At 51.5% G+C, this 27,101-nt stretch overlaps 1 protein-coding gene across 1 annotated transcript in view; it reads left to right on the top strand.

The window, feature by feature from the left end:
- Positions 1–3,265: 3,265 nt before the first annotated feature.
- Positions 3,266–27,101, top strand: part of IGFBP2 (insulin like growth factor binding protein 2) — a gene marked incomplete at its 5' end in the record, with an annotated part of 29,436 nt that continues 5,600 nt past the window's right edge. Inside the window, 1 exon segment of the mRNA NM_001009436.1 lies at positions 3,266–3,691. Coding sequence (NP_001009436.1) covers positions 3,274–3,691 — 418 coding nt within the window.

Consider the following 27,101-nt stretch of genomic DNA (forward strand, 5'->3'; position numbering starts at 1 on the left):
AATAGTACAGGTGGTACTTAGTTACGGTAAACCTTGTGAGGGTGGGGTTTGTGAAGCACTTTTCAAATGGAAAAAAGGCAGGGATTAGGGGGAGGGGAGTAAACCAGTTGCAGCCTGTCCCCATCTCTCAGGGAGTCCTTACTGCCTCATCCTTAGCACAGACAGGCTCTCAGGACAGGCCTAAGGACATCACAGAGGAACTCATGAGAAATGGAAAGGTAGATATGCTCTAGGGGGCTAGGAGCTGAGTACCTGGGTTCACTCAGGATTTATTCACTCTGTGCGTAGCAGGCGCCGTTCTAGGCCCTGGGACGGCAGTGGTGAACAAAACGGGGGAGTCCCAGGCCAGCTAGTAACCTGCGTGGGGTCTTGGTCAAGCCCTTGCTCCTCTTCCTGAGACTTCAGTCCACTGAGGATGTTCTGTGATTGAAGCCTCAGCAGAAGCTGGTCTTTCTGGAGTAGGACTGTGGACTTCAGGGTGGTTAGGAAAGGACTTCAAAAAGATGGAGCTGCTGGTAGCGAGTGAATGTGCATATACAGAGAGGAGGATTACCCTTAATCAGGGAACAAAGGGAACCGGTGGAGGATCTTCAGACTCATCAGAAAGAAAACTTTTGCTGAGCACTTGGCATGTGTCAGATTAGCCTTACATTGCCCGCTCATCTCCATGGTTCTGGGCTAAGAGAGCAAGAACTTTAAAGGAGATGGAAGAAGAATGCGTCTCAAAAGATAAGTGAGGAGCTGAATGAATGAATGAATGTCTCTCCTATCCTCTCAACAGCGTCATGACTGAGCCTTACCTTTCATCTCTAGCTACTGGTCACTGCAATGGCAACTGATTATCACGGCCCTGAGAGGAGTATTTCCAGAAACCACACTTTTCATTCATTCAGTACATTTACTGAGTGCCTACAAAGTGCCAGGCACGATATTTTAGACCTGTTTCCTGTCCAATCTGGCAGCTACTTGCCACATATGGCTAGAAAGTATTGAATTTTGGCTAGTTCAAATTGAAATGTGCTATAAGCATAAAACTGGCACTTCCCAGGTGGCTTAGTAGTAATGAATCTGCCTGCAATGCAAGAGATGTGGATTCGATCCCTCAACCAGAGAAGATCCCCTAGAGAAGGGAATGGCAATCCATTCCAGTATTCTTGCCTGGGAAATCCCATGGACAGGGGGAGCCTGGCAGGCTACAGTCCTTGTAGCTGTAGCCCAAGTATACAGTCTTGGGTTGCCAAGAGTCGGACACAATTGAGCACACACAGACACATAAGCATAAGATACACCTCAGAGTTTGAGGATTTAGTATGAAAAAAGAAGTGTTAAATCTCTAATAACTTTTAATATAGACTACACCTTGAAATGATATTTTGAAGAAACTAATAAAGTATATGCTAAAATGGGTTTCATCTATTTCTTTTTACTATATTTTAACATGACTACTAGAAGATTGAAAATTGCACATGTGGTTCACGTTTGTGGTTTACAATAGATTTTTATTGGACAGCATCATGCCAGAGTGTGTCTACTCTGAAGATGCTCAGACTCTAATGGATGAGACCAATAGAAACAAATGTTACAAGGTTGGCACAGAACGCCAGGGCACACCAAAGAGTGACCAGCAGCTTCCCATGCCTGTCTCTTCTGAGTTCCATCAGATCTGCACTGTGATTTCCAGAAGCCCATCAGATACAGCGCTGTGATTTCCAGAAGTCCAGCTCTGTCTCTTTCACTCCTCTGCTCAAACACGGATGCTGCACCTCCCTGCCCTTTATATGAAGCCAAACCTCCACCCAAGCCAACTGGATTTCCTGCCAGTCCTCCCCCTGCCTTTAAGCCTTCCTTTCTCCATCCTTGCTTTCCTATTTCCAGGTCCTTGCTTTAGCTGGTCCCTCTGCTCAAGATGCCCTTGCTATGCCTGTATGTCCCCTGGTAGAATTCCAAGCTTCAATTTAAATTCTGATCCACCCCTGCAATCCCCATCACCTTGCCATTTAGACATTTCTCCTCCTCAAAGCCTCTGACAACCAGTTATTTGTTCATCTCACCAAACTCACCCCCATAACATTGTTGGTTCCTTAAGATCAAGCACTTGCCTTCCTGGGGCATGGTGCTAACTTTCAAGGCCAGGTGGGTGGCATGGAGGTATTGAGAAATTAGACGCAGGCTGGAGGCAGTTCAATGGTCCTATCCCTACCAAGAGAATCTGACAAGAATCTTTGTTAGGGTCACAAGAGATGTGTGATAATTAAAGTGGGGTCCAGTCTGGAATTTCTGAGTTGGGGACAGCTTGGATGGATGAATCAGTAAATCAAGCTGAACAATGAAGGGAGGCCATTCTTGTTCACCTGCATTTATTGGAGTGAGCTCTAAATGACCTTACCGCAGGGCATTCTCCCACACCTGGAAAACTGATCTGACCTAAGACCCCTGAAGCAAGGTGTTCTGTCCTGCGGCAAATGCCTTCAGACCTGGAGTGGGTGCGGCGGGGGCAGGTCCCCAAGGGATTCTTTGCGGAGGGAGGGGGTGTGGAGTAAGCCCGGAAGAGGGGAGATTCCTTAGTGTCCAGAAATTGCATTTCAGATACTTACACGTTACCAGATGCCTGCAGGGTTGGGAAATTGCAATGGTCCCTAAGAGGGGCAGTTCGGGGGGTAGGCTGATCTAGAGGACGTGAACAGCCTCCTGACTCCTAAGTCACTGTCCCAAGCAGCACGTCAGCGGTGGGGGAAACCTCGAGGATGGAGGGAACTGCTGGGAGTAGACCGAAATCTACTTGAAGGTCATGCCTGACGTCCTCTGCATTCCCTCCAGCAGTGAGCCCAGCGCCGGCCACATGGGAAGCGCACAAAGTCCTTCCGAATTGAACCGAAAACAGGAGACAAAAGCACCCACTCCTGCCCACTCCCGCGTCGATCTTAACCCAAACCCCCAAGTTATTCTTTTTCCTGGAGTCAGGGAGCCCGGGGTGGAAGTGCGTGAAGGGACGGAGGCCAGAGGGTATAGAGGACCCACGTTGCCTGTGAGGAGGTGGGGATGGGCGAGTGGGCGTGCGCGCACGCAGAGGCCCGCGCGCGGGAGTGTCGGGGGGAAGGGGGTGGTCTCCAAAAGGAGGAGGGGAGAAGGCAAGGGGGCGGGGAGAAGCAGGGCCCTTTAGGACCCGGCTGCGGCGGCGGGGGTGGAGAAAGAAGCGGAGGAGGCGGCTCCCGCGCTCGCAGGGCCGTGCCACCTGCCCGCTCGCTCGCCGCCGTCGCGCTCACCGCCGCCAACATGCAGCCGAGACTGGGCGGCCCCGCGCTGCTGCTGCTGCCGCCGCTGCTGCTGCTGCTGCTGCTGGGCGCGGGCGGCGGCGACTGCGGGGCGCGCGCCGAGGTGCTGTTCCGCTGCCCGCCCTGCACGCCCGAGAGCCTGGCCGCCTGCAAGCCCCCGCCCGGCGCCGCGGCCGGGCCGGCCGGCGACGCCCGCGTGCCCTGCGAGCTGGTCCGCGAGCCGGGCTGCGGCTGCTGCTCCGTGTGCGCCCGGCTGGAGGGCGAGCGGTGCGGCGTGTACACCCCGCGCTGCGGCCAGGGGCTGCGCTGCTATCCCAACCCGGGCTCCGAGCTGCCCCTGAGGGCGCTGGTCCACGGCGAGGGCACTTGCGAGAAGCACGGCGATGCCGAGTACAGCGCCAGCCCCGAGCAGGTTGCAGGTAACGCGGGGCTGGGACAACTAGTTGGGAGAAACTTAGTGGGCAGGGGGGAGCCCGGCTAGCGGCCCTTCTGGAGGGAAGGAGTGTGCGGCGGGACCTCGGAGACCGTTTTAACGGATGAAGAGCAGGGTCCTGGGCCGGCTCTGGGTGGGGGTTGGGAGGTTGTTGGGAGGGCGGCAGACCCGAAAGTCAGGTCCGGGGAGAGGGACTGGAGTTGGAGATCCCCGGCTGCTAATTCAGTGGGGAATAATACGGAGAGAGACGGCATCCCTATTACCAGAGGCTTTCCTGATGGAAGGTACTCGACTTATGTTTTGGAGGGGGGATTTGCCCGGGAGGAGGGTGCTGGTCAGATCGGTGGGGGTAGGAGCTTGAGGCTTATCTGGGGCACCACTTGAGCTGGTGGTCGCCGGCCGAAGGTTCCCGGAGAGGTCCTGGTGGAGGACGCTGCCCGGGGTGGGGGTGGGGGGTGCGGGGGCGGAGGCTGGCGGGTACCGGTGACACCAGGGACCTCTAGTGAGAAGGGGGCGCATTGAGGTCCCTTCCTTCTGGGATTGCGAGGTGAGAAGAAAAGACTTGTGCATACTTTTTGTAGGGTGGGCTGCCTAGGAGTTAAAAAAAAAAAAACCGGAACGCTGCTATTTTACAGAGGACGAAGAAGGCGCTCGCTTTTGTGTTGGGTGGAATGATAAAAGAGGAGCATTTGGGAGGCGAAAAGGAGACCCCAATCGTTGAGTCACTGAAACTCAAGCCAGGTCGCCGGCTGCTTGCAGTCTGGGGCGCGGGCTGTCTTGCCGCTCATTTTAGCATTTGGGCCCCCGGGCGTCTGGGCGGGAGGATGCCCCAGCCGGGACGCAACTACCCTTACCGGAGCGAGGTGTCGCCCCCCGCCGTCCCATCCTAATTGACGGAGCTCTTCCTGTCCCATAGAATGGGGACTCCGAGATTCTTTGTAAGGAGCTCTAGGCCCCCGCCCCCCGCCCACAAGTTTTTTTGTGTTTTTTTTTTTTTTTTTTGGACACAACCAGACTATATCTCACATGTTTTTTTGTTATTGTTGTTGCGTGATATATATATTTTTTAATTACAAAAGCCTCCTGCTTCAGTGGTCTGGAGGAAGCTGTAATTATTTTCTTTCCTCTTGGAGACAGTGGTGAAATGTGTTCACTGCCTGCTGCCGTTGTTTAAAAAGCAAGCGAGTCTGACCAAGTTTCTCAAACTTAAGAGACATTTACAAAAAGAAAAGGAAGGAAAGAAAAAGGGAAAAATTCTTGCTCCCTTCTTAGCTTCTGTGGTCTTGACCCCCTCCCCCCTGCGCACCCCCCACCCCCGTTCCTTCAGCCTGCTGTTATTTTTTGCCTGTTCTCCTTGAGAAGACAAGTAGGGGTCAGAGTTGAAATCTTTTTTCGGTCGCATTTTGACCTTGAGTGCACGGCAAGTTAGGGCTTCCTCCAGCGGAACCCCTCGGTCCCTTTCTTCTGGCTGGGGCTTGCCTCCCTCCCCAGCCTGCCTGGAGGTTAACCCTTCCCTCCAGCTTCTCTTAGAAAGCGCTGATGCCAGGGAAAAGACTCTGCGAAGTCCTTTCACCGCGGGCGCCCATCCCCCAGCCTTGCGTCCGCGGCCCTCCTCCATCGCCCGCTAGCACCCCGTGGTCCACCGGGAGGTACTGTGGTTTTCTGAACTGAACTCTGACAAACTAAACATCTCCCCCAGCAGGGTGAACTTTTGTTCAAAAGGCCTCCAAGTTCATAGAATCCTTTGGATTTTCACTGTTGTAACCAAGTGCCGTTGTACACGTCCTTCCTAAACGTTTTAGTATTTTTTTTTTCCGTTCTTCGTTCTTCTTACTTTCTGCCTGAAAAACCAACTCTCCTGCCTCCCAACCCCCGAGGCAGGTTAGGGTTCTTCGGAAGGGACCAGATGCGGGGAATTCTCCCATGCACTCCTCCCTGCAGTCGTCAGGGGAACTCGGGGACAATGGAGTGAGTTCACGGGAAGAATGTCACAGGATTTTCTGCCTGGCTGTGGGACTCCTTTCCGCCAGCTAGCCCCAGCTGCCTCCTCTGCCTGCTCCCAGTGGCCAGACAGCCGCCTTCCGCATTTTTCTCTTGTGCTGCACACTGGGAAGAGGGGACACCAGGGTTGGGGGGGCGGGGAATGTGAGGTGGAAGCTGAGTGGGTGCCCTGGAAAGAAGTGCCAAAAGCAGGGTGTCTGCAGTGTGAGGAGGGCTGGGGGGAAGGGGACACTGCTGGGAGAAGCCTGGGCTTGCAGGGGTAGGGGGGAGGCTGGGTGGGCTGGGGGTGCAGGGAAGAGAGAGGGGGAGTTTGGAGGCTCCTGTGCACGAGAGGGTCCTGGGCTGGGGCAGGAATTGGGATGCTGAGTGAAGAATGTGGAGGTCCGAGTTGGGTGGGGTGGCCCAGATGAGACCTTAGCACTGAACGCCACTGCCTGCACTCCATCACCCATCTCTTCTCCCCCACTCTGAAGAATAACGCCCCCCGCCATCCCAGCCTGCCTTCCTCTGTGAGCAGGTTGCTTTTTGAGAATTTTAAACACACCCTTCTTATTTCGAGGCAGCAAACCCCAGCAGTTCCGGCTTTGCTGTTAGCTCTTTTGTCTTTGTTCCCAGGACTCAGGGGCTGTGCTGCTGGCTTCCTGGGGATGGCTGGGATGCTGGGGGTGGGGCTGGGCACATCAGCGGGTGCTGAGCTTGCATCCCATGGGGGTGATGGGCTGGGACCAATTGGTTTCAAAGAAACCCAGAAGTCACACGGAGGCGAGGCGGGGGGCTGGTGCGGAGGGGTGTGGGGGTGGAGTAGGTGGGCCTGGAAGAAAAATATCAGGGGACCCTGAGACCTGCCTGAAGTCTGGACCTGAGAAATGTGTGGGTGTGTTCGGTAGCGGAGTGTGCAGAAGTGCCTAGAAATGTTAGGGAAAGAAAAGGAAGCAGGCCTGGGCCGGTCCGGGCCCTTTCAGAATTCAGGTCCTCGGCCGGGCCGGACTGGCTCCCTCCAGCATCTCCCCAGCCTCCTTCCCCGCCGCGTACAATGCCTGGGATTATGCCGAGGGGCGGAGCCGCCCAAGTGGCCGTCTGGCCCGCTGCACTTATAAAGGTGCTATAGAAATGTGCAGTCATTCAAAGTCCCAGGGCAGGCGGGCCGGCGGGCCGGCGGGCGGGCCAGGGGAGGCTTTGCATCTGCAGTTGCTGGGGCAGCATAAAGGGGGGCAGAGGCGAGGGCTGATTTACAGTGGTTCAGTGCAGCTTCAAAGAAGGGGGAGAAAAGCAACGGGACTTCTGGCTCAGAGCACTGCTTTGCATCTTGTCTTGCATAAATTTGCATACTGAGTTCAAACTTGTAAAATAGTCTCGGGAATGAGTGGGACCCACTGTCACTGATTGCTAGCATCACTACCTTCCGGCCCCCCCCCCACCCCCTTCTGGACAGAACACCCAGAACTAGCTCTGCTAAGCTGCTCTGCCTGAGTATGTTGGAAGGGAAGATGGGGGACTAGAGGGCTGCTGCTCCTGGGTTCTTCTGGGGAGACCGGAGACTTATAGTTCCTGGACTACAGGATCAAGCTGGGTGTGGCTCTGGGCGCTATGGCCTTGGAGGCAGGGCTCCTCTGGAGGGTGTGATTCCCCAGGTTCTGAACCAGCCTGGCAGAGGCAGGCTGTGTTGGAGTCTTTGCCTGCAGGCTCCCTGCTCCCCTTCCACTCCTGCCTAGAGTTCACTGAGCTTGTTCCCTTTGTGCAGAAATAATGACCTATGGTTGGATGGCATCACTGACTCAGTGGACATGAGTTTGAGCAAATTCTAGGAGATGGTGAAGGACAGGGAAGCCTGGCGTGCTGCGGTCCATGGGGTTGTGAAGAGTTGGGTATGACTGAGTGGCTAAACAAAAACAATGACCCCATCTATTCCTTTGATGGGGTATTCGAGTGAGCTTTGAGGGAAAAAAAAAAAAGTCCTATATAACAGTGTCAGAGAACTTAGAGAAACAACACCAGAGGTAAGGAGCCTTTGAATTAGGATAGGTGGTGAAGTCTAGGGGGAAAGAAGAACTTGTCTGTTGTGGACATTAGGGTCTTCCTATGCAGTGGAAGACTTGCAGTTGGATCTTTCCAACCACTGATTGGATCATTGAGTTTCCTGGCAGGCACAGGGAAAAGGGAGGTTTAGATTTTCTCACTGTTAGCTTACCTTAGCACTCAGCTTTAAAATAAGTTTTCATGCGCATAGTTTCTTTGGGGGGAAATTATTCCTATAGAAATGCCTGCAGGGTAGCTGTTACTCAGCTAGAGTCATCAGCTGTTAGTCACTGAGGGTGACTTTGAGAGCATCTCTGTTCTCTAGCCCATTGATCAGGTTAGCTTCTGGTTTCTCAGATTAGCTGTTCACTGCCATAGAAAATGGGACACACAATTGCTAGTTTTGATAGCAAGTTCCAAAATTCTTGGTTTAATGAAATGCAGGATTGTGGGGGGCTGGGGGGGGTGGAGGGGGAGTGGTGGTGGTAGTGGGCAGGAGGGGAGGGCAGGGCAGGGCAGGAAGTGCTAAAGGGAATGAGGGAGAAGCAGAAAATGAACAGGCTTGGGCCCACGTTTGGTTTTGTTGTTGGTCCTCCTCACATACTACAAAACTACCGGAAAAAAAAAAAAAAAGTTTGGTCATCATTATTATTGTTTTTAAGGAGACTGCATATCCAGGGACTACATTTAGTTTTGGTCTTTCTCCTCTCTGTCCACCTCTGCTTTCTCCAGCCTGTGAACTGTTCTCTTCTCCCGTGCTTCTCCTCCTGTGGCTCTAGAACACCTTGCTGGATGCTAAACAGGAGAACATAGCTTGAAAAAAAATGACGTGGGAAATAGATTGGCCCAGCCATCCTCAGAGATCCAGAAGTAGATGGAGACCACATAGATAATTGGGGATTGGCATGTTTGAACCAAACCTGATTCTTAAATGAGAAGGGCGGTTAGCTGGCGGTGCAGGAACTGGGCTTGGCTGGGGGTAGAGGGGGGAAGCCTTATCCTCCCAGGGGGTTCCTGCTCAGGCTGCTTCTGCCACCGCCAAGACACAGTGAGGTTATACTTCTAATGCCCCAGGACGCTGGTGGTCTGGTTGGCAGATGTTCAGAGCCCCTCTGCTTCTCCTTGCAATCTCTGGCTAGTTCGCTGAGATGGCAGGCAGCCTCACATCTGTCTCCGTCCTGGTTGCAACCAGCTTCTTTGCCTGCTTCATCTCCTGTCTTAACAGCAACCCTGTGAGGGAGGCCTTTTACCTCCATTTCGCAGGTGTGGACTCGGGGGCTCAGTGGAGGGGCCACCTTAGCAGGTAAGTAGCGAGGTGAGAAACTAAGCTGGCTCCCTTTCTTCTGAACCCCTCTGCCTCCATGGCCAAGCAGGGGAGTGGGGGCCTTTGGCAGCAAAGGCCTGTGACCCCATCAACCAGGTTTGTTCCTAGATACCTGCCACGTGCAGGCGATGCTTGGGCCACTGTCAGTAATTTCCTCAGCTCTTTTGAGAGGCACAACTTGAGCTTGGGGATTTCAGAAATGGAAGTGGCCAGCGTGCAGCAGCCAGGAGTCACAGAAGGGCCCCAGCAAAGGCCTCTGGAGGGGCAGGGGAGGGCCTCTGGAGAGGCCTCTGGAGAGCTGGTGGGCAGGGGATGGTGGTGGAAGCAGCCTGGCCTTGGCTAGGGGATTGACCTGCATTCCGATGCAAGCCTGTCTCTGAGAACCTGAGTGATGCGAGTCTTGTCCTTTGATGAAATGAGGATGATTGTATTTCTCAAATGGGGTGTGTGTGAGGTCAGCTGTGATAATGCAGAATGCCTGGCACATAGTAGGTTCTCTTAGCTGCCTTAATCTTGGCAAGCAACGTCTCCTCTCTGATGCTTAGTCAGCCAGCCTTTAAAACAAAGGCCAAACTGGCTGTGTCAGACAGGCCACTTGTCTCTGCAGGTTGTACGCGGCGTTGCGGGGCCTCATCCTGGTATGAAATGGCTTTGGTTCAAACCCCAGTTTTCTACCACATACTTGCCACCCAAGGCAAGAGATATATTTTCTCTGAGCCTCCTTTTGCTTATCTGTAAAGGAGGAATTGATAGCATCAACTGCGTAGGGTCAGGTCTGCATGTGTGTATATAAGTATGTAAAGATAAAATACATATAAAGCCTAAGCACTTGGGTGTAGTTTCTTTTTGGAATGATTCATTTGATTTCCACCTTTCTGTGTATACATTGGAAGCATCCACATCAGATCCGCTTTTGCAGACTGTAGTGGGGCTGTTTGGAGAAAAGGTAATGAAACTGTGCTTTCCATGTGGCATAAACCCAGTTGGCAGTAAACAGATGACTGAGGTCCAAGACTTACATGTTTCATGGATGAGTTTCTGAAAATCGCTCAGTCGTGTCCAGCTGTTTCCAACCCCATGGACTATACAGTCCATGGAATTCTCCAGGCCAGAATACTGGGGTGGGTAGCCTTTCCCTTCTCCAGGGGATCTTCCCAAGCCAGGGATTGAACCCAGGTCTCCTGCACTGCAGGCGGATTCTTTACCAACTGAGCTATCAGGGAGGCCCATGGATGAATTAGGCGTGCTCTTTAGGGCTTGTGCACTACAGTCTGGGGCTGACCCTTCGTCCTCTGGCAGCTTCACTCTTGTGGTTGTTCAGTTGCTCAGTTGTGTCCAACTCTCTGAGACTCCATGGACTACAGCACGCCAGGCTTCCCTGTCCTTCACCATCTCCCGGAGTTTGCTCAAACTCATGTCTCTTGAGTGGGTGATGCCATCCCACCATCTCATTCTCCGTTGTTCCCTTCTCCTGCCTTCATTCTTGGGCAGCATCAGGGTCTTTTCTAATGAGACTGTAGTGCTCAGAATGTGCGTGGAGTGGCTGTGGAGGCATAGGGGGCCCCAGAGTTTGACCCTGGACACTTGGTGCTGCTCAGAAACGGGATGGGTATAGTCGGACATTATTAAGAACTTAGCCCAGTTCCCAGAAGCAGAGTCCTGCCTTCATCTGCCAGCCGAACTCTAGGACCCAGCCCTCCAGTTGCTGGCGTTCAGAGGACTGGGGAGTCCTTGAGGCTACGTTTCGGGGCTGGGCAGCACTGTTCTCCACGAATGGCCTCCACAGGACACCTGCCAGGACCCAGCTTCAGCAGACGAGGATCAGAAGCGGCGTGTGCTAACATGCTTGGTACATAGGGTGTGTGCAGGATGAGCCGTTGTGTTGTCCACGCAGCCAGTGAAGACTCCAGGGCGCCATTTCCCCGCTCCAGGAACATGGGTTTTCAGAGCCCATGTCTGAGCCTCAGGTGCCAGAACATTGAACATGATCCTGGCAAAGAAACCGGATGTTCCGTCCAAAAAAGTGATGTTTCCTTACTCCGCTGTCTCCAGCATTGACCTCACTCCTGAGTGGAGTGGGGACTGAAGGGTTCCCAGTAGATGTGGGGGCGTGTTTTCTGGGCGCTGGGGTTCTTCCTAATGTCCGATTCCACTGTGGGCCCGGAAAACCCTCTGAATGGCCTGAGTGGCTAGTGACAGGACACAGCGATTCAGTGTCAAGCCCCGGATGGAGCTGAGACCCCAGGAAGCCAAGAAAGCTGGGTGCTTGAGTCTTCAGGGCTCAGCAGGTACTTGTGGTGAAACCCACGCCAGGAGGCACAAAGCACAGCATTTCTCCCAGGGAATCTGGGGTGGAGGCTCTTCTTAGACATCTTGGTGTTGGTGGTGGGGGAGGGGAGGAGAGGATAAGCTCTCCTTACAGATGGGGTGGTAGGTCTAGGGAAGTGAAATGTGTTGGCTTTCAGATTCCAGAGTAACTGCCCCCTCCCTCACCCTCACCCCCACTGTGAATAGAGTGGATGGGCCATAGGAAATTTTTTTTTCCCCTACTGGAAAATGGACCATCTCTGTCTGCCCCTCCCCCACTTGGCTCCTGAGGCCTCCCCTCCCTTCCCCTCCCCCTCCTGGGCCACTCCTGTTCCTTAACAAAGCCAGGGAAGATCTGGGTTGGCTCAGCTCCTGAGTGTCAGTCAGGACGCAGAGGGAGACCTTGCTCAGAAAGCCGGCTCCCCCGGAAAGAAATACAGAGTCGACTGTAGTCAAGAATTGTTTCCTTCCCCCCGTCCCCCCTTTTTTCTCTGCAGGGAGGAGGGGGGCATTTGGCAGCCCTTGGGGCCCCTTCTGGCTGCCAGCCCCATGTCTCTTCCTGGCTGTATGGAGGCAGGGCAGGAGTGAAGGTTGGGGAGAAAGGGGGGCAGGGGCTGGCAGACCTCCAGCTGCCAGGCTGGGGAATTGGCCCACAGGCTCTGCTTAAGTTGGCCCCGAGCGGAGCCTGGGGAGGCTTCTAATTAGTGAATGGGGTATAGGTGTGTCAGCCTGTGTTCATTCAAGGAATTGAGCTCTGGGAGCGAGGAAGCCCTTCGAGCAGGGGCACTGAGCCCGGGAAGAGAGGGGGGCGGGGAGCGGGGGAAGGCTCAGGGGTTCCCTCCTGATAGGGGTTGGGGAGATCGGTGCTTTCTAGTGGGAGTAATCCAAGTTGTAGGACTGCAGAGAGCGAAGGGTCTACCTCACAGGGTAAATGGCAAAATAATCATAATTAAATTGCTTTTTTTTCTAGACTTTGTTCACTGCCACCTAAATGCCAGTAGGGTTCCCCCCCCCCCCCCCCCCCCAACTGTTTTAGCCTCAGGATTGTCCCCACTTGACGGGTGAAGAAATCAAGGCTGCATTCAGGTTCAAAGCCAAGGAAAGTACAGACCAGGATGGAGTCTGGGGCTCCAGCTTCTCATTCCAGAGCTCCATCCCATCAGACTCACACATGCAGAGAAGCAGTGAATTATATACTGCTGCTCGGAAAAGCTCCTTTTCCCTGGGAGGTAGTAATTAAGGCATAACTTCTCAAAAATGTTCTTTATGCACCTCCCCAGGGAGTTTCTTTTAGGTCTATTGTCTTGGCTTCTGGATAGAGGTGCCAAGATGCCTGTGGATGGAGAACTTACTTTCTAAAGTGCCTGAGGCCATGATAAACCGAAAATGGCAATTCCCCTGGGCCCTGCCCTTGCATTTGCCTGATAACACTGGGTGGTTTCCATGGCAACAATGGCAAGAGGTGTGTCAGGCAAGATAAAGGAAGGTGGGGAGGGATGTGTGCTTGTATGTTAGTTGGTTGCCATTCCCTTCTCCAGGGGATATTCTCCACCAAGGGATGGGACCTGGCTCTCCTGCATTGCTTGCAGGCGCATTTGTTACCATCTGAGCCAAGTGTTCTTTAGGAGGGACTGGTTTACTGGATCCTAAATGTTTTTGAGGTTGGATAGGGGGCCATTTATGACTGATGGCTTCCTTCTCTGGGAAGACAAGAGAGGATCCTGTGGAGGTGGGAAGGGACAAAGTGATAGGGAACAGAAAGGAAGCCCTGAGGTTACATGGTCTCTGTTAAGCCCTGAGGTTACATGGTCCCTTGCCAATGAACGAGGGCCATTCTGGTTGGTTAAGAGCTGTGGAAGTAAACCTCCTGGGCTTCGGTTTTGGCTCTGCCGTTGCTATCTGATTTTGTGCCATTGGCCCCACATCCTGTGGCTTCTTAGTCAAGTGTGAGAGGAGACAAATTATCAATCTCATGTGATTGCTTGATGATAAAACAAAGTTCTATGCACAAACTACTGAGCATGGGTTGGAAACTCAGAAGAAGCACTTGAGAATCTCAGGGAAGTGTTTCTGCTTCTGAAAGGAGGGAAGGGCACAAACTTTAAAAGAATGACATAACCCGAGGACATGACATAAACTGATTATAATCAAATAAGTCCAAGATGGTGGATGAGTTGGCTTCTATTAGACCTTGAGCCTCAGCATATCTTAATACATCAGCATGCTAAATGACACACCCAACAGTGCCATGATAGTTCTGAGGCCGATCATCAAAGGCCAAAAAGTGGGCAGTGGCCCAGTTCCTGGAAAATCCCCATCCTTTCCCCAAAATAGTTGGAATAATCCTCCCACTCATTGAAAGAAAGTGAAAGTTGCTCAGTCTGACTTTTTGTGACCCCACGGGCTGTAGCCTGCCAGGCTCCTCTGTCCATGGAATTCTCCAGGCAAGAATGCTGAAGTAGCCATTCCCTTCTCCAGGGGATCTTCCCAACCCAGGGATCGAACCCAGGTCTCCCCCGTTGCAAGGGAAGCCCAGCCCCTGAAATTACCAGGCCATAAAAACTAAGCATGCCGTATTTCAAGGCTACTCTTGCCTTTGAGATGGACCACACTCTGTCTGTGGAGTGTGTTTCTCTCTAAATAAACCTGCTTCTTACCTATCACTTTGTCTCTCAATGAATTCTTTCTGTGATGAGACATCAAGAACCTGAGCTTCATCAAGTCCTGAGACCAGGTATGTGATCTCAAGTTAAAAGTCCGTGGGTTCAAGTCCCGGCCTGTGGGTTCAGGTCTCAGTCTGAGTTGCACAGTTAACTTCCACAGGGTGTGGCTCACCTGGACCGCCGCCCTTTGCTTTGGAAAGTCCAGAATGGAGTCAGTTGTGGGCGATGTTCCAGAGGGCAGTCGCAGCCTCTGGTGCCATTGTTATGGCGTGTGTTTCTACCAGGGCACCTTCATTCCCCAGAAGGGAGGGTTCTTACCTGAGGCCCTGCTGGTTATCTCTGGTTCCTTTGTTGCCTCTAAACCAAGAGAGTGTAACCAAGAAAGACAACTGATGTGCTGCAGGATTATATCAGACAAAATTAGTGAACTTTTAGTTGAAGGAAGAGAAAGCATGGTGACCTATTTAAAGACACTTATTTATATTCAAGACGCTTCTTGTGCTGGTTTGAGAGTGTGGCCGGCAATCCTGGACATCTCTGCAGGTTTTGAGTTTCTTTTTGCATCCCGTGGGTTCAGTTTGTCAGGCCTGGGGTATCTGGGAGTGGCCTGGGGATGGAGAAGAGGTGGCAGAAGGGGAGGGTGGGAGGAGAGAAGTGGGTGGAAGCCAGTGTTTATGGCTCCCTGGGAGGTGATCTGTGTGGTGGCATCAGAGCTGAGTGTAGGGACAGCTGTTTGAATGTGGGTCTCAGTTGACGGAAGTGACTTCTCTCTCCAGCTCATGCTGCACTTTGCTCACTGCCTTTCTCTTCTAACCACTCTCGCTACTCTGGGGCTTAGATGGTGAGGGAGAGACCAGAAAGATGAAAAGAAGAAGCAATGTAATAGGATGCTCTAGGCCAGAGTGGTGGGATGTGTTTCAGACAGTCCGTTTTCCTAACGTTTAAACACTGATTAAACACGTGTACAAGCTATGAGACTGACTCTGCAGGTACAGTCATAACACCTATATAGCACATGCTTCCTGAAATTGTTTATGGCGGAGTATAGCTGGTTAACAATGTTGTGTTAGTTTCAGGTGGACCGCAAAGTGATTCAGTTATACATATGGGTGTGCATGCCCAGCCGCTTCAGTCATGTGTGACTCTTTGCTACCCTAGGGACTGGATCCCGCCAGGCTCCTGTGTCCATGGGATTCTCCAGGCAAGATTACCGGAGTGGGTTGCCATTCCCTCCAGACGATCTTCCCAACCCACGGACTGAACCCATGTCTCCTGCATTGCAGGCAGATTCTTTACTGCCGAACCACCAGGGAAGCCCTGCTTATACATATATATGTATCTGTTCTTTTTCAAGTTCTTTTCCCATTTAGGTTACTATAGAGTATTGTGGGCTACAGTCCATGGGGTCGCAAGAGTCGGACATGACTTAGCAACTAAACCACCACCACCACCAGGGTATTGAGAAGAGTTCCCTGTGCTATACAGTAGGTGCTTGTTGATTATCTATTTTTAAATATAGCAGTGTGTACATGTCAGTCCCAAACTCCCAGTCTATCCCTCCCCAACAACACATGCTTTTTGATCCTAAAGGGGAGCAAGACAGGCATTTGAAAAAGTTGATTATTATCCAAGAGGAAATCAAGTCAGTAGAGATGTATTTAAATGTCATACAAGTGGCTCTTTTAGCCTTTTGACCAAGGCTCTTGAGAAGATCTTTTGTGAAATAATGGGGCTCTTTTCTGGTGGATGAAGTCTCAGAAGGAAGGGTATCTCCAGTCTTATGAAAGAAAGGACAACCTTTTTCTTCCAAAAAATTGAGCGCACAATATGTCTTCCTTCCTGCTCCCTTTTCATGATAAGTACTTTTTTTTAAAAAAAAACAAAACAAAAAAGGCTCTATGGAAGCCAGGTCCAAGTTTTTGTCTTCAAGAAACTCCCTCCTTTGGGGGAGGAAGGAAAAGCATGGACCCATGGCTTTGTGCCAGTACACTCAGGCTCCGGGGCTGTGCAGGAAGCTGAGTCCAATTACAAGGGTGCTTGGCCCAGGAATGCGCGTCATCCACTGAGTCAAGTTTCTGTTGGATGCTTGGAGGGCATTGTCCTTCCTCCTGAATGATGATGTGTAACTTCATGACAGAAGATGTGTAATTTTTTTCCACCTGCAGTTTGTCGCTGGTTTCCATTCTTCCCTTGAAACTGTTGAGTGGTTTCTAAGCTGGATCTCTCCCGTTTCAGGTTAAGGCTGCTACCTCTCTGCTTCTTAAGAAGCCAGAACAGTCATCTCCCTTCACTGGGCGTGAGTGGCCCTTGAGTGGCGATTCCTGCATCTTCCCCTCCTTGACCCTGTGGCCCTCTTCTACTCTCTTCAAGCCTTTCCTGATTCATTTCCCGGTTCTTCATGCTGCAGAGACCTCGCCAGGAGCCCGGCGTCAGTCTCGCCCCTGCTGGCACCAGGTAGCTCTGGTGACACTGCCCTCTGAGAGTGTAGGTGAAGCTGGCCACGCCACTGGTGCTGTCCTCTTTCAGCCATTGGGGTTCACGGAGCACATTGTAATTATTGATGCCCCTGCTTGACAAGGAGGTTGAGGAGTGGATGGAGTGAGTTTCTTTTAAAAGAAAACTTAAAAAATGCAGAGAAGTACTAAAAATGACATAATAATGCCAGTCTACCACCCATAGCTGGGAATGGTTGATATTTGTTGGGATATTTACTTCAAGTCTTTTTTTTTTTAAAAAGCTTCCCCTCTCTACCAGCCACCCCCGTTCTCTGTCCCTGCTCTCTAGACAACCACTTAGCGTTATTCACTGCGTCTCTTCCTTAACTAAACAGATTTGCTAGTTGGATGACCAACATTTCAGAGTTGTTCTCTGAGAATAAACGGGAAAACGTACATAAAAGGTTTCTTTCGGCAGCTTTTTCTCCCATCCACTTTAGGTTTTGAGATCTACCCGTGTTGATGGACACAGGTCAGAGCTATTCTTTTTAACTGCTCTGATTATTTCATTGTATCACTTTATTGATTTATCTATCCATTCATCTGTTGAAAGGCTTTTGGATCCAGTTGCTAAATAGTTTTCACAAGTACATTGATGCTGTAATGAAAGTTTTTGTGCACAAATCAGAGAGAAGCAGAATTACTGGGTCATGCACATTCTTCTCTTTCCTATTAGCCTCTGTTCCAGGTTTGCTCCAAAGCACATTCTCTGCTCACCTGGGCCTTCAGCAGGTGGGTCCCCTGGCCAGGTTCTCAGATGACTTGCGTTGAACCAGATGAGAAACGCTTGGGACCCCCGGAAAAGAGGGAAAGCTGGTAGGGCTGTTGACACTCTCAATATCAATTTCTCTGGCTCTTCAAGGACAGCCTGGCTTGCAGAGCCCCAGAGGACCGTGTTGAATTTCAGCGTGTTTTTGTTTTCTCAAACTGTCTGCCTCCGCCCTGACCCTCCCCAGGCCTTGGCGATTCCAGGAATGACCCTGGTGTTTATGTAGCAGCCCTTTGGAGATCGGAGAGGCAGAGAGGCCCTGTGCTGTGTTTCTGCTCACTCAGGTTGGCGGGGAGGGGGTGAGATGAGAGCTGCTCTGGAAACCTCCATGGTGCCTGGCCAAGGACGGCCCCTCTGTGTGCATCCAAGTGAGGACACGCGTCTGTTCACGAACCCGCCTGCCAGCAGGTGCAAAGAGCTTATGAGTCTTTGTCTTTGCAAGGTGTACACGTGAAGCCGTATCTCTTGAGCAGAAGCCTTTTCTCCCACCACCAAGAAGTTCTTCAGGAGACCGAGGCAGGAATGGGGCCCTGGACTAGAGGGGGGTATTAAAAGTATAGAGTCTCTGACGCCCACCCGGGTCTTGCTGTCTCCCGACTGCAGCCATGAAATTAAAAGACGCTTACTCCTTGGAAGAAAAGTTATGACCAACCTAGATAATATATTCAAAAGCAGAGACATTACTTTGCCGACTAAGGTCCGTCTAGTCAAGGCTCTGGTTTTTCCTGTGGTCACGTATGGATGTGAGAGTTGGACTGTGAAGAAGGCTGAGCGCCGAAGAATTGATGCTTTTGAACTGTGGTGTTGGAGAAGACTCTTGAGAGTCCCTTGGACTGCAAGGAGATCCAACCAGTCCATTCTGAAGGAGATCAACCCTGGGGATTTCTTTGGAAGGAATGATGCTGAAGCTGAAGCTCCAGTACTTTGGCCACATCATGTGAAGAGTTGACTCATTGGAAAAGACCCTGATGCTGGGAGGGATTGGGGGCAGGAGGAGAAGGGGACGACCGAGGATGAGATGGCTGGATGGCATCACGGACTCGATGGACGTGAGTCTGAGTGAACTCCAGGAGTTGGTGATGGACAGGGAGGCCTGGCGTGCTGCGATTCACGGGGTCGCAAAGAGTCGGACACGACTGAGCGACTGAACTGAACTGAACTGAACTGAAGCTCTGGGGCTGGAGTGTTGCTGTTTAGTTGCCATGTCTGACTCTTTTGTGACTCCATGGGCTATTGCCTGCCAAGCTCCTCTGTCCATGGGATTTTCCAGACAATAATGCTGGAGTGGGCTGCCATCTCTTTCCCTAGGGAGTCTTCCTGACCCAGGGATTGGACCTGTGTGTCCTGTGTTGGCAGGCAGGTTCTTCACCACTGAGCCACCGGGGGACCCCTGGGGCTGGAGTGTAGGCCTCTGGTTTTCCACAAGCTCTTCAGATGCTGTCTGATGAACAGCTATGATTAGGAACCATTCGCCTGGTCTCACTCGCTGAATTTACAGCTGAGCACACAGGGGCCTGCACATCTGAGACACCCAGCTGGCATCAGCCAGAATCCCAGGCCTGGAGGGCATGTCAGGATTAGAACCTGGGGACTTTAACTTCACAGCCAGCACTGCCCTTTCCACCACACTGGAACCGGTTAGCCAAGGCTTTGAGCCCAAGAGCCCTTGTTCCAAAGGAAATCCTAAAAGGGCTCAGAAAGGCTTGGCAGGTGGTTGCCCTCTGCCCTCCTGTTGTCCACGGTCGCTGTCTCCGGTAGTGGTTCCTTCCAGCCTGAGGATGGGACTGGGTGCCCATTGGCCATCCCCCTCCACAGACTTCACCCAGCTCTATAGCCCTTAGCTGGGTGGCGGGCCCTGGTAGCTGTAGGGGTGCAGGGCCACGGTCCTCAGGTGAGAAAGGGCAGTACCTGCACCAGTATGATGTGACCACCTGGGTCGAGTTCAGCACGGTTCTCTGGGGCTCTGCGAGCCAGGCTGTCCTTGAAGAGCCAGAGAAATTGATATCAGATGGTCAACAGCCCTGCTAGCTTTCCCTCCTTTCTGTGAGTCTAGAACATCAGAAGAGGCTGCTTATTTGCAGCCGTTTCCTTACGTAGAGGGTGGTCAGAAACCTCTTTTGTTTGCAACTTGCTTGGTTTGCAAACCATGCAGAGGAGCTACTGGTCTGGTGGCAGCTGAGAGATGTCAGATTGCTTAGTGGTCGCCCTTGCGGGGAGCAGGGGCTCAGAGTGGGAGAAAGAACGGGAAGGGTGTTTGCATTGAATCTGGGTATGAGCAGGGGGTAGATGGCCTGATCAGGAGAGTCATTAACTGAGCTGGAATGTCACCACTGCTGACATCCATGCATGCGTGCACTACTCAGGATTCCCATGTGAGAGGTCACTGTTGCCAGCCGCCCGTGACCATCTAAAAAAAAGTAGAGGATGACATGTGATGTCTCTCACCCAGAGAGACTATGGACCTCAGGTTTAACTTTAGCTGAAGACTAACAAATAGGCCCCCTTTGTACCCTGTGTGTATGTTAGTTGCTCAGTTGTGTCTGACTCTTATGTGACCCCATGAACTGTATGTAGCCCGCCAGGCTTCTCTGTCCATGGGATTCTCCCAGGCAAGAATACTAGAGTGGGTTGCCATGTCCTTCTCGAGGGGATCTTCCCCACTCAGGGATTGAACCCAGGTCTTCTGCATTGATGATAGATTCTTTACCATCTGAGCCACCAGGGAAGCCCCTTTCTACCCCACTCATTTCTGACTTCTGCCCCCACCTCCCCCACCTCCCAGCATGGTTTGAATTACCCACCCCAGCCTCTGGGCGGCATGTGTTACTGAACACAGTGGCCACAGGCTAGGCGTGTCTGGTGAGCACAGTCAGCCATACAAAGGGAGGGACTGGCTTCAGATTCTCTCCAACAAAAGCGGAAAGCTTGCTGGCAACTTTACCTGGGAGCATCCACGGCAGGCATGAGACTCTTGTGTTTCCTCTCTCCCTTTCTGCCTTCTTTCTTCCCCTCATCCTCCCATCCTTCCTTCCCTTAGTTTCTGTAAGCAGAGTTAAAGTAATTTTGGCAAATCCACCCTTGCCCAAGGATTTCATCAGATGGCAGAGAGCTTTGATGTTTGCAACATAGTATATATATTATCAACAGAATTGTTTCAGAAGAAATATTTGAATAGATGGTTCTGCACAATACTCTTTTCGCTAGTCCCCACCCCACCCCCACCTCCAATTCCATGCATTTGGCCATTCTGCAGATCAGGTATCACCCACCATTCCCCTCTGCCTGACAAATGCACCTTTCATTTACTCATTCCGGAACCAGATGATGCGCGTGTTTCTTCCAAGGCCTGGTTGCCCACACTGGGAGTCTGCTAATGCTATAGACTGTTTAAGTAGCAGCCTTCACTTTTGTTGTTGTTAAGTTGCTAAATTATATCTGACTCTGTGACCCCACGGACTGCAGCACACCAGGCTCCTCTGTCCTCCACCATCTCCCAGAGTCTGCTCAAATTCACATTCATTGAGCCGGTGATGCCATCTAACCATCTCATACTCTGCCACCCTGTTCTTTTGCCTTCAGTCTTTCCCAGCATCAAAGTCTTTTCCAGTGAGTCGACTCTTCACATCAAGTGGCCAAAGTGTTGGAGCTTCAGCTTCAGCCTTCACTTAAGTATAATGATTATTCTTTTTTTTTTTTTTTTTTTTCAGCTTTGAGAAATTAGAGCTCAGAAAGGTTAAAGGGTTTGGCCCAAATCACAGGTGACCTGTCAGTGGCAAAGCCAGAACTGGAATTCAGGGCTCTTGACTCCTGCCCATTCGAGTTTGTGAATGAATTGTCCGCGGCCATGGATATTAGTGGAGAAGTTATCTGGGAGGGAGGAGAAAGATTGTAGTTAGTATTTAGTTTTTGCGCAACATATATGTCAAGGTTAAGTGCATTTTGGGGAAAATCAACAAAGAGCCATGTGACTTCTGTACCCAGCGGGATGGAACCAGGGAAGGAGCCAACATTCCCCTGGCCTGTTACTTGCGGTGTAGTCTCGAAGGGCCTGGGGATGCTAGTACCTGTTGAAGGAAGTGAGTTCACCGAGAGAGTGAGTGATGGATTTAGGGTTGGGTTAGATCATCTCTATGGTGCCCTCAGCCCTCAGATTTCCGAATAAGTGTGAGACAGAAGGTTGGAAAATGGCTAGGATTTCTTTAGAATCAAAAAGGAGATGTATTGACCTATGATGAAGATGTGTGATGGTTTTTGGAAAAGGTCTTCTTTTCTCATCTGTCCTGCATAAGCAGGAAGGGGTAAGGGGTTGCTGTTAGAGTCTTAAGGCTTGTTTTCCTCAGAGTGTACCAAGATTTTTTCTAAATCAGAAATTGTTGTTCAGTCTCGAAGTCGTGTCCAACTCTTTGCGATCTCATGGACTGCAGCATGCTAGGCTTGCCTGTCCTTCACTATTTCCTGCAGTTTGCTCAAACTCATGTCCATTGAGTTGATGATGACATCCAACCATCTCGTCCTCTATTGCCCCCGTCCCCTGTTGCTCTCAATCTTTCCCGGCATCAAGGTCTTTTCCAGTGAGCTGGTTCTTCACATCAGGTGGCCAAAGTATTGGAGCTTTAGTTTCAACATCAGTCCTTCCAATGAATATTCAGGGTTGATTTCCTTTAAGATTGATTGATTTAATCTCCTTGCTGTCCAAGGGACTCTCAGGAGTCTTCTCCAATACCACAGTTCAAAAGCATCAATTCTTCAGCACCCAGCTGCTTTTTGGGTCAGACTCTCACATCTCTACATGACTACTGGAAAAACCATAGCTTTGACTATACAGACATGATGTCTCTGCTTTTTAATACGCTGTCTAGGTTTGTCATAGCTTTTCTTCCAAAAAGGAGCAAGCGTCTTTTAATTGCATGGCTGCAGTCACTGTCCACAGTGATTTTGGAGCCCAAGAAAATCAAATCTGCCAACTGTCAAATGGAGCAGAAGTCAGAGCATCCCAGTATGAGAAGGTAACATTTCATGAGAGGAAAGGTCTGTTGGACACAAAGGTCTTCGTTAAATAAGGTTGTTAGTGCTGCAATCAGACAAGAAGATACTGAGGGGGAAAGGGCTGTGCCCAAAATTAAGTTTTAGTATTTATGCATAGAAGTAGGCAGCTGGAATGTCACCCTCCTTGGGTAGGTTAGGAAGGCTGGGTCCCAGAGCAGTGTGGAGGCCAATTATGGAACACTTCTGACAATAGCAGAGAGGTTGTGTGTGCTCCTGGAGACCCAGGTACTGGTTCTTTGGGGCCTCTAGTTTGCTGTCTGTAAAATGGGACACCTCATCCATTTCCTCTCTTCTGCCTTTCTCACTCAGCTTTCCTCCAGGTGTGTAAGGGGTGAAGTTGGGACCGTGTCCCTACTGCGTGACCAGCCTTCTCCCTGCCCTACAAGTCTCCCACAGGTGCACTGCACTCCAATCATCTTCCCCACTTCCCCACTTGGAAAAGCTTGACCTTCTATATATCATTAGGAAACTGCCTGCTACAGCATTGACCCATTTCCTGGGTCACTAGGGAGAGGAGAACAGTTGCTGCTTGCTAATCCTTAGGCAGTGTCTCGTCAGGGGTCTTGGAGTTCCCTGTCAGTCATCTCCAAGCCTTCAGGCTTTTCCAGTTCAGTGATTCGGGTTGCTAAGAACCGTTTCTTAGAGTGACCTTTGCGCTGCAGCCCATGGAGCTGCATACATAAGTGGTTGCTTAATAAATATTATTCTGAACCAAACTCCTAGGCAGGAAAAAAAAAAAAAAAATCCAACTTGGTATTTTTGTTCCTGAGGGCAAATTCCATCTCTAGCTGGAGTTCTTCCTGTGGAATGTTTTCCTGCGGACTGCCCTGTCACCTATAAGAGAACAGATGGGCAAAGCTTGGTGACATGTGATGGTGTCCTTGTCCTGCAGAGGTGGGGGTGCCATGCGGGTTTGTCCCCGAGGGAGGGGCAGCCCTGTGTGCTCGGCACTGTGTATACGCGCAGCCCTTGGGATCCTGCCTGCCGCCCATGGGAGGTGGATCCTGTTTGTGCCCATTTTACAGATGAGAAGTGAAGGCACAGCAAGTTTAGGTAACTTGTCCAGGGCTGCACAGCTCGGTGGTGAAGCTGGGATTCAGCCAAGCGATTAGGCTCTGCAGGCTGAGTGCTTGAACCTCTTTGGCTGGTAATAGAAGCAGTCAAGGAATCAAGGCTCCTCTCAGCCTGCCGGCTTTTCTCATCTCCATCCCGGGAAACGATTGCATTTCCCTGGCTCTGGGCTTCCACTTCAAGGTGGGGGTGGGGGGCGGTGGGGGGCGGTGGGGGGCGGTCAGCACCTGCGTCAGCGAACCAGGCCCGTGGATTTCCTCATCTTATTAGCGCTTTCATCGGCAATGATGAAATCAATAAAGGAGTGGGTTCCAGGAACATACCCTGGAACCCAGGCGGCCTCCATGAGGGTAGACAAACTGACCTTCAGCTCAGACCGGTCAGGGACATCTCGGGACAGGAAACCGCCTCTGTCCCCCTGGGATAAGACTGCTCCCTGGAGCCCTGTCCTCCGGAACCCAGTGTAGGGCTATTGTATATGACTTGGGGCCCCTAGACGTATTTGCCTCCATGGGCCCCTTCCCCCACAAAAATGTCTTAAAATCATTATTTTTATAACTGCACACGGATCAGTGTTATATGACGATGTCTGCTGTGACCTAAAAGTTTATTGTTTTTTTCTTCTCATTTTAAAAAGAAATGAAAACATTTCCCGGGGCTCTGGGTACCGTGCCCACCGCGGTGCGTGATGAGCAGGCCAGCCCTGCCAGGAGCTGGAGGCCCTGACCCAGCATTCTTCTCTGTACCCTTCGCCTCTGCCCAGCGTTTCCAGAGCTTTCCAAGGGCCTGGTTCTGAGCGTCAACTGTGGGCTCACCTCTAGGCACAGTGGTACGAGTGCCCGGGAGAGCTGGGGAAGAGGGGTCAGCAGGCTGCCAGTTGTGTGAGGTCCCCACCACCATTGCCAAGAAGGTGGGCTCGGAGACCAGAGACGTGCCTGGGGATGGAGCCGTGGTGGAGGGGGTCGTAGCTGAGGCGGGGAGGGGGGTACAGTGTAGCTTAGATCTGCTTTGTGAGGGGCTGTGGGTCTTGAGCACTGAGCCACGGAGAGCATCAGGCCTCTGGATAAAGCCTAACTCCCGAACAGTGGCTTTCACCTGGGGGCATTTTCACCTCCCAGGGGCCATTGGGTAATGTTCAAAGGCATTTTTGATTATTACAACTTGGGGCGGGTGCTGCTGGCATTTGGTGAGTGGAAGTCTGGGATGGTGCTGGGCGCTTCACACAGGACAGCTCCCAACAAAGAATCGTCTGGTGCCAAGGCCAGTAGTGCTGGGGTCAGGAGACCCCGACCTCAAGAATGTTCCAGACATTGGTTCCTGTGAGTAGGCCCTTTCCAGAAGCTCCTTGAGATGACTACACACACAGGCTGACCTGCCCTCTTCCAACCCAAGGCGGTGTGGTTACGGCCGCAGGGGAGATAGGCTGTGTTCATCTAAGCCTTGGGGTGGCTTCCCATGAAAAGAGAGGAGCCAAGTGAGCTTCTGAGAGTCACAGCGGATGGGTCCAGAAATGGTGGGAGATTCCCAGAGCCCTTGTCTAGTTCCCTGATCAGCAGAGTGCATGGTCTGGAGTGCTGGAAGTGGTGTTGAGGTCTCCAGAAATTCTGCCATGCTGGGGCAGGAAGCTGGCTGGGCAGGGCATGGTAAGGTCGGGGTCGTGCCCAGGGTGAACTGGGGCTAGGTGAGGGCAATCCGTAGGTTCCTGCATTGTCTTTCCCATGGGGTCCTGCGTGGTTCCTGCATGGAAGCAGGACTTTTGTAATCATCTTGCTGTTTTCCTCCTGTGTTCCCTGGGCCGCGCCAGCAGGGATGGGGGCAGAGAGCCTGAAATTGCCCCACAGGTCCAGGGGCAAAGAAGCCTGTAGAAACGGAAATGGCAGAACTGGCGGTGAGGCTGGGGTTGAGTCTTCTCCTCCACTTGTGCCAACATCTGCCGCATGCGTCGAGGTTAACGTGAAGGAGATGGAGGGTTACCTGTCAGACCATCCTGTTTTTTTGCTGGGTTTATCTCAGACTTTCTCAAGCTTTCCCTGCAACCTGCTGCCCTCCACCTCTGATATCTGAGGAGGGAGTGGGGGGATCTTATCTTCTTTGTGGTTGGCCTCAGCTGCCTGAACACTCCCAGAGGAAAGCTGTAGCCAGCCCCCCACTCAGGGGAACGTGGCTGGTAGCTGAGCTGGGGAACCAGGAGCGCCTTCTCTTAGGGTCTCTGGGTTTCTGCTGTTTGGGCTTCAAGGACAGAAAGGGGAGGGGCGCAGGGTGAGGAGCGTCTGGGGCAGGTTGATGTAGACCATGGTGGATCTGGACTCCCACCCGACTTGGTGTCAGATGCTTCAGGCCCGAGTTCCTCTGCGGGTGGTGCTGGGGTTTCTGGAATAGGAAGTCACCTGCATTTGGCTATTTATGATAAAATTTGGGCTACCCGGAGCCTCTGGGGAAATAGCCATTCTGGAGAAACATTTTCTGGGTTTCAGAAGGCTTCCTCATTTAAAGACTTCAATTTTTATTTTCCTAAATTTAACAATTTTGAATAGAACTTTTTTTTTTAAAAATACTGAATACTTGACATGTTTACCCCTTCCCTTTTTGCATGCTCCGAGGGCATGACAACCTGCTCCAGTATTCTTGCCTGGAGAACTCCACGGACAGAGGAGTCTGGCAGGCTACAGTCCATGGGGTCACAGAGAGTCAGACTCGACTGAGCAACTAAAACACACTCAAGGTCATATTATCAACATGAGTCTTATTTTGGGCCACACAACATGGACTTTTTCAGGGGTCATCAATGGCTGTGGAGTTGTTTGTGGGGCACTGAACATCCCCAGAGTTCTTCTGTCTGTTTTTTTTAACTGTCTTCTGTCCTCTCTGCCATTTGGTACTTCTTGTACCGACAACATGCCTGCCTTCTTATTCCTTTTAATTTTGTTGATTTTATTCTGTCCTGGCCTTGGAAACCAAACATGCAGAAACCAGGCTTACTCGAGCAGTGCTCCTGTGAACCATCAGGGTTCTTCATGCCTTGACTTTCCCTGTCTTGTTGGGAAAGCATCACAGCTTTACAATGCTTGGACGTGGTGACTGCTGTTCTGAGGCTTGTGAAACTTATCTTCCTCTGCTTCCTGTTTCTGGGTCAAGTTCTGCATGGCCAGCGTAGCGGATCACTGAGGCAGATGTCATCAGCATCCCATCATCACTATTACCATTTTTGTCATCATCAAAGTAATCATCACCAACAGGACGTAGTTTCTGCGCCCGCCTGTAGAACAGCTTTCCCTTTAACATACACTCAACTGTTCTGCGAAGTAGGAACTATTATTATCCAACAATTTGCAGTTAAGGAAACAGAGGCACAGAGTGAGTATATATGCAGGAGAAATACAGGCTGGTATAAAAAATGGTAGAGCTGGGATATAGCCCGAGTCTGCCCTCCTAAGCAGTGCTCACCAGTCTGGAAATAATGTATCAGGTTCTAAAGGAATCCTCTCCTCTGGCTAGTGAGAGCTGACACACAGGCAACAGGTCCAGTGTGAAGGGAAAGGATGGAACCCAACCTTTGTTGAACTCCTCTGTTTGTGGGGACCCTGCTGGTGCCTGCTCCCCTGGAGTCTGCTGGAAGGAGATGCTCTGAGGATGTAGATACTGGCTCCCCAAGGCACGGAGGAGGGTCCCACCCCTTAGCTGACGAGGGAGTGAACACCAAAGCT

This window comes from Ovis aries, chromosome 2 (assembly GCF_016772045.2).
Source record: "Ovis aries strain OAR_USU_Benz2616 breed Rambouillet chromosome 2, ARS-UI_Ramb_v3.0, whole genome shotgun sequence".
Lineage (NCBI taxonomy): Eukaryota > Metazoa > Chordata > Mammalia > Artiodactyla > Bovidae > Ovis > Ovis aries.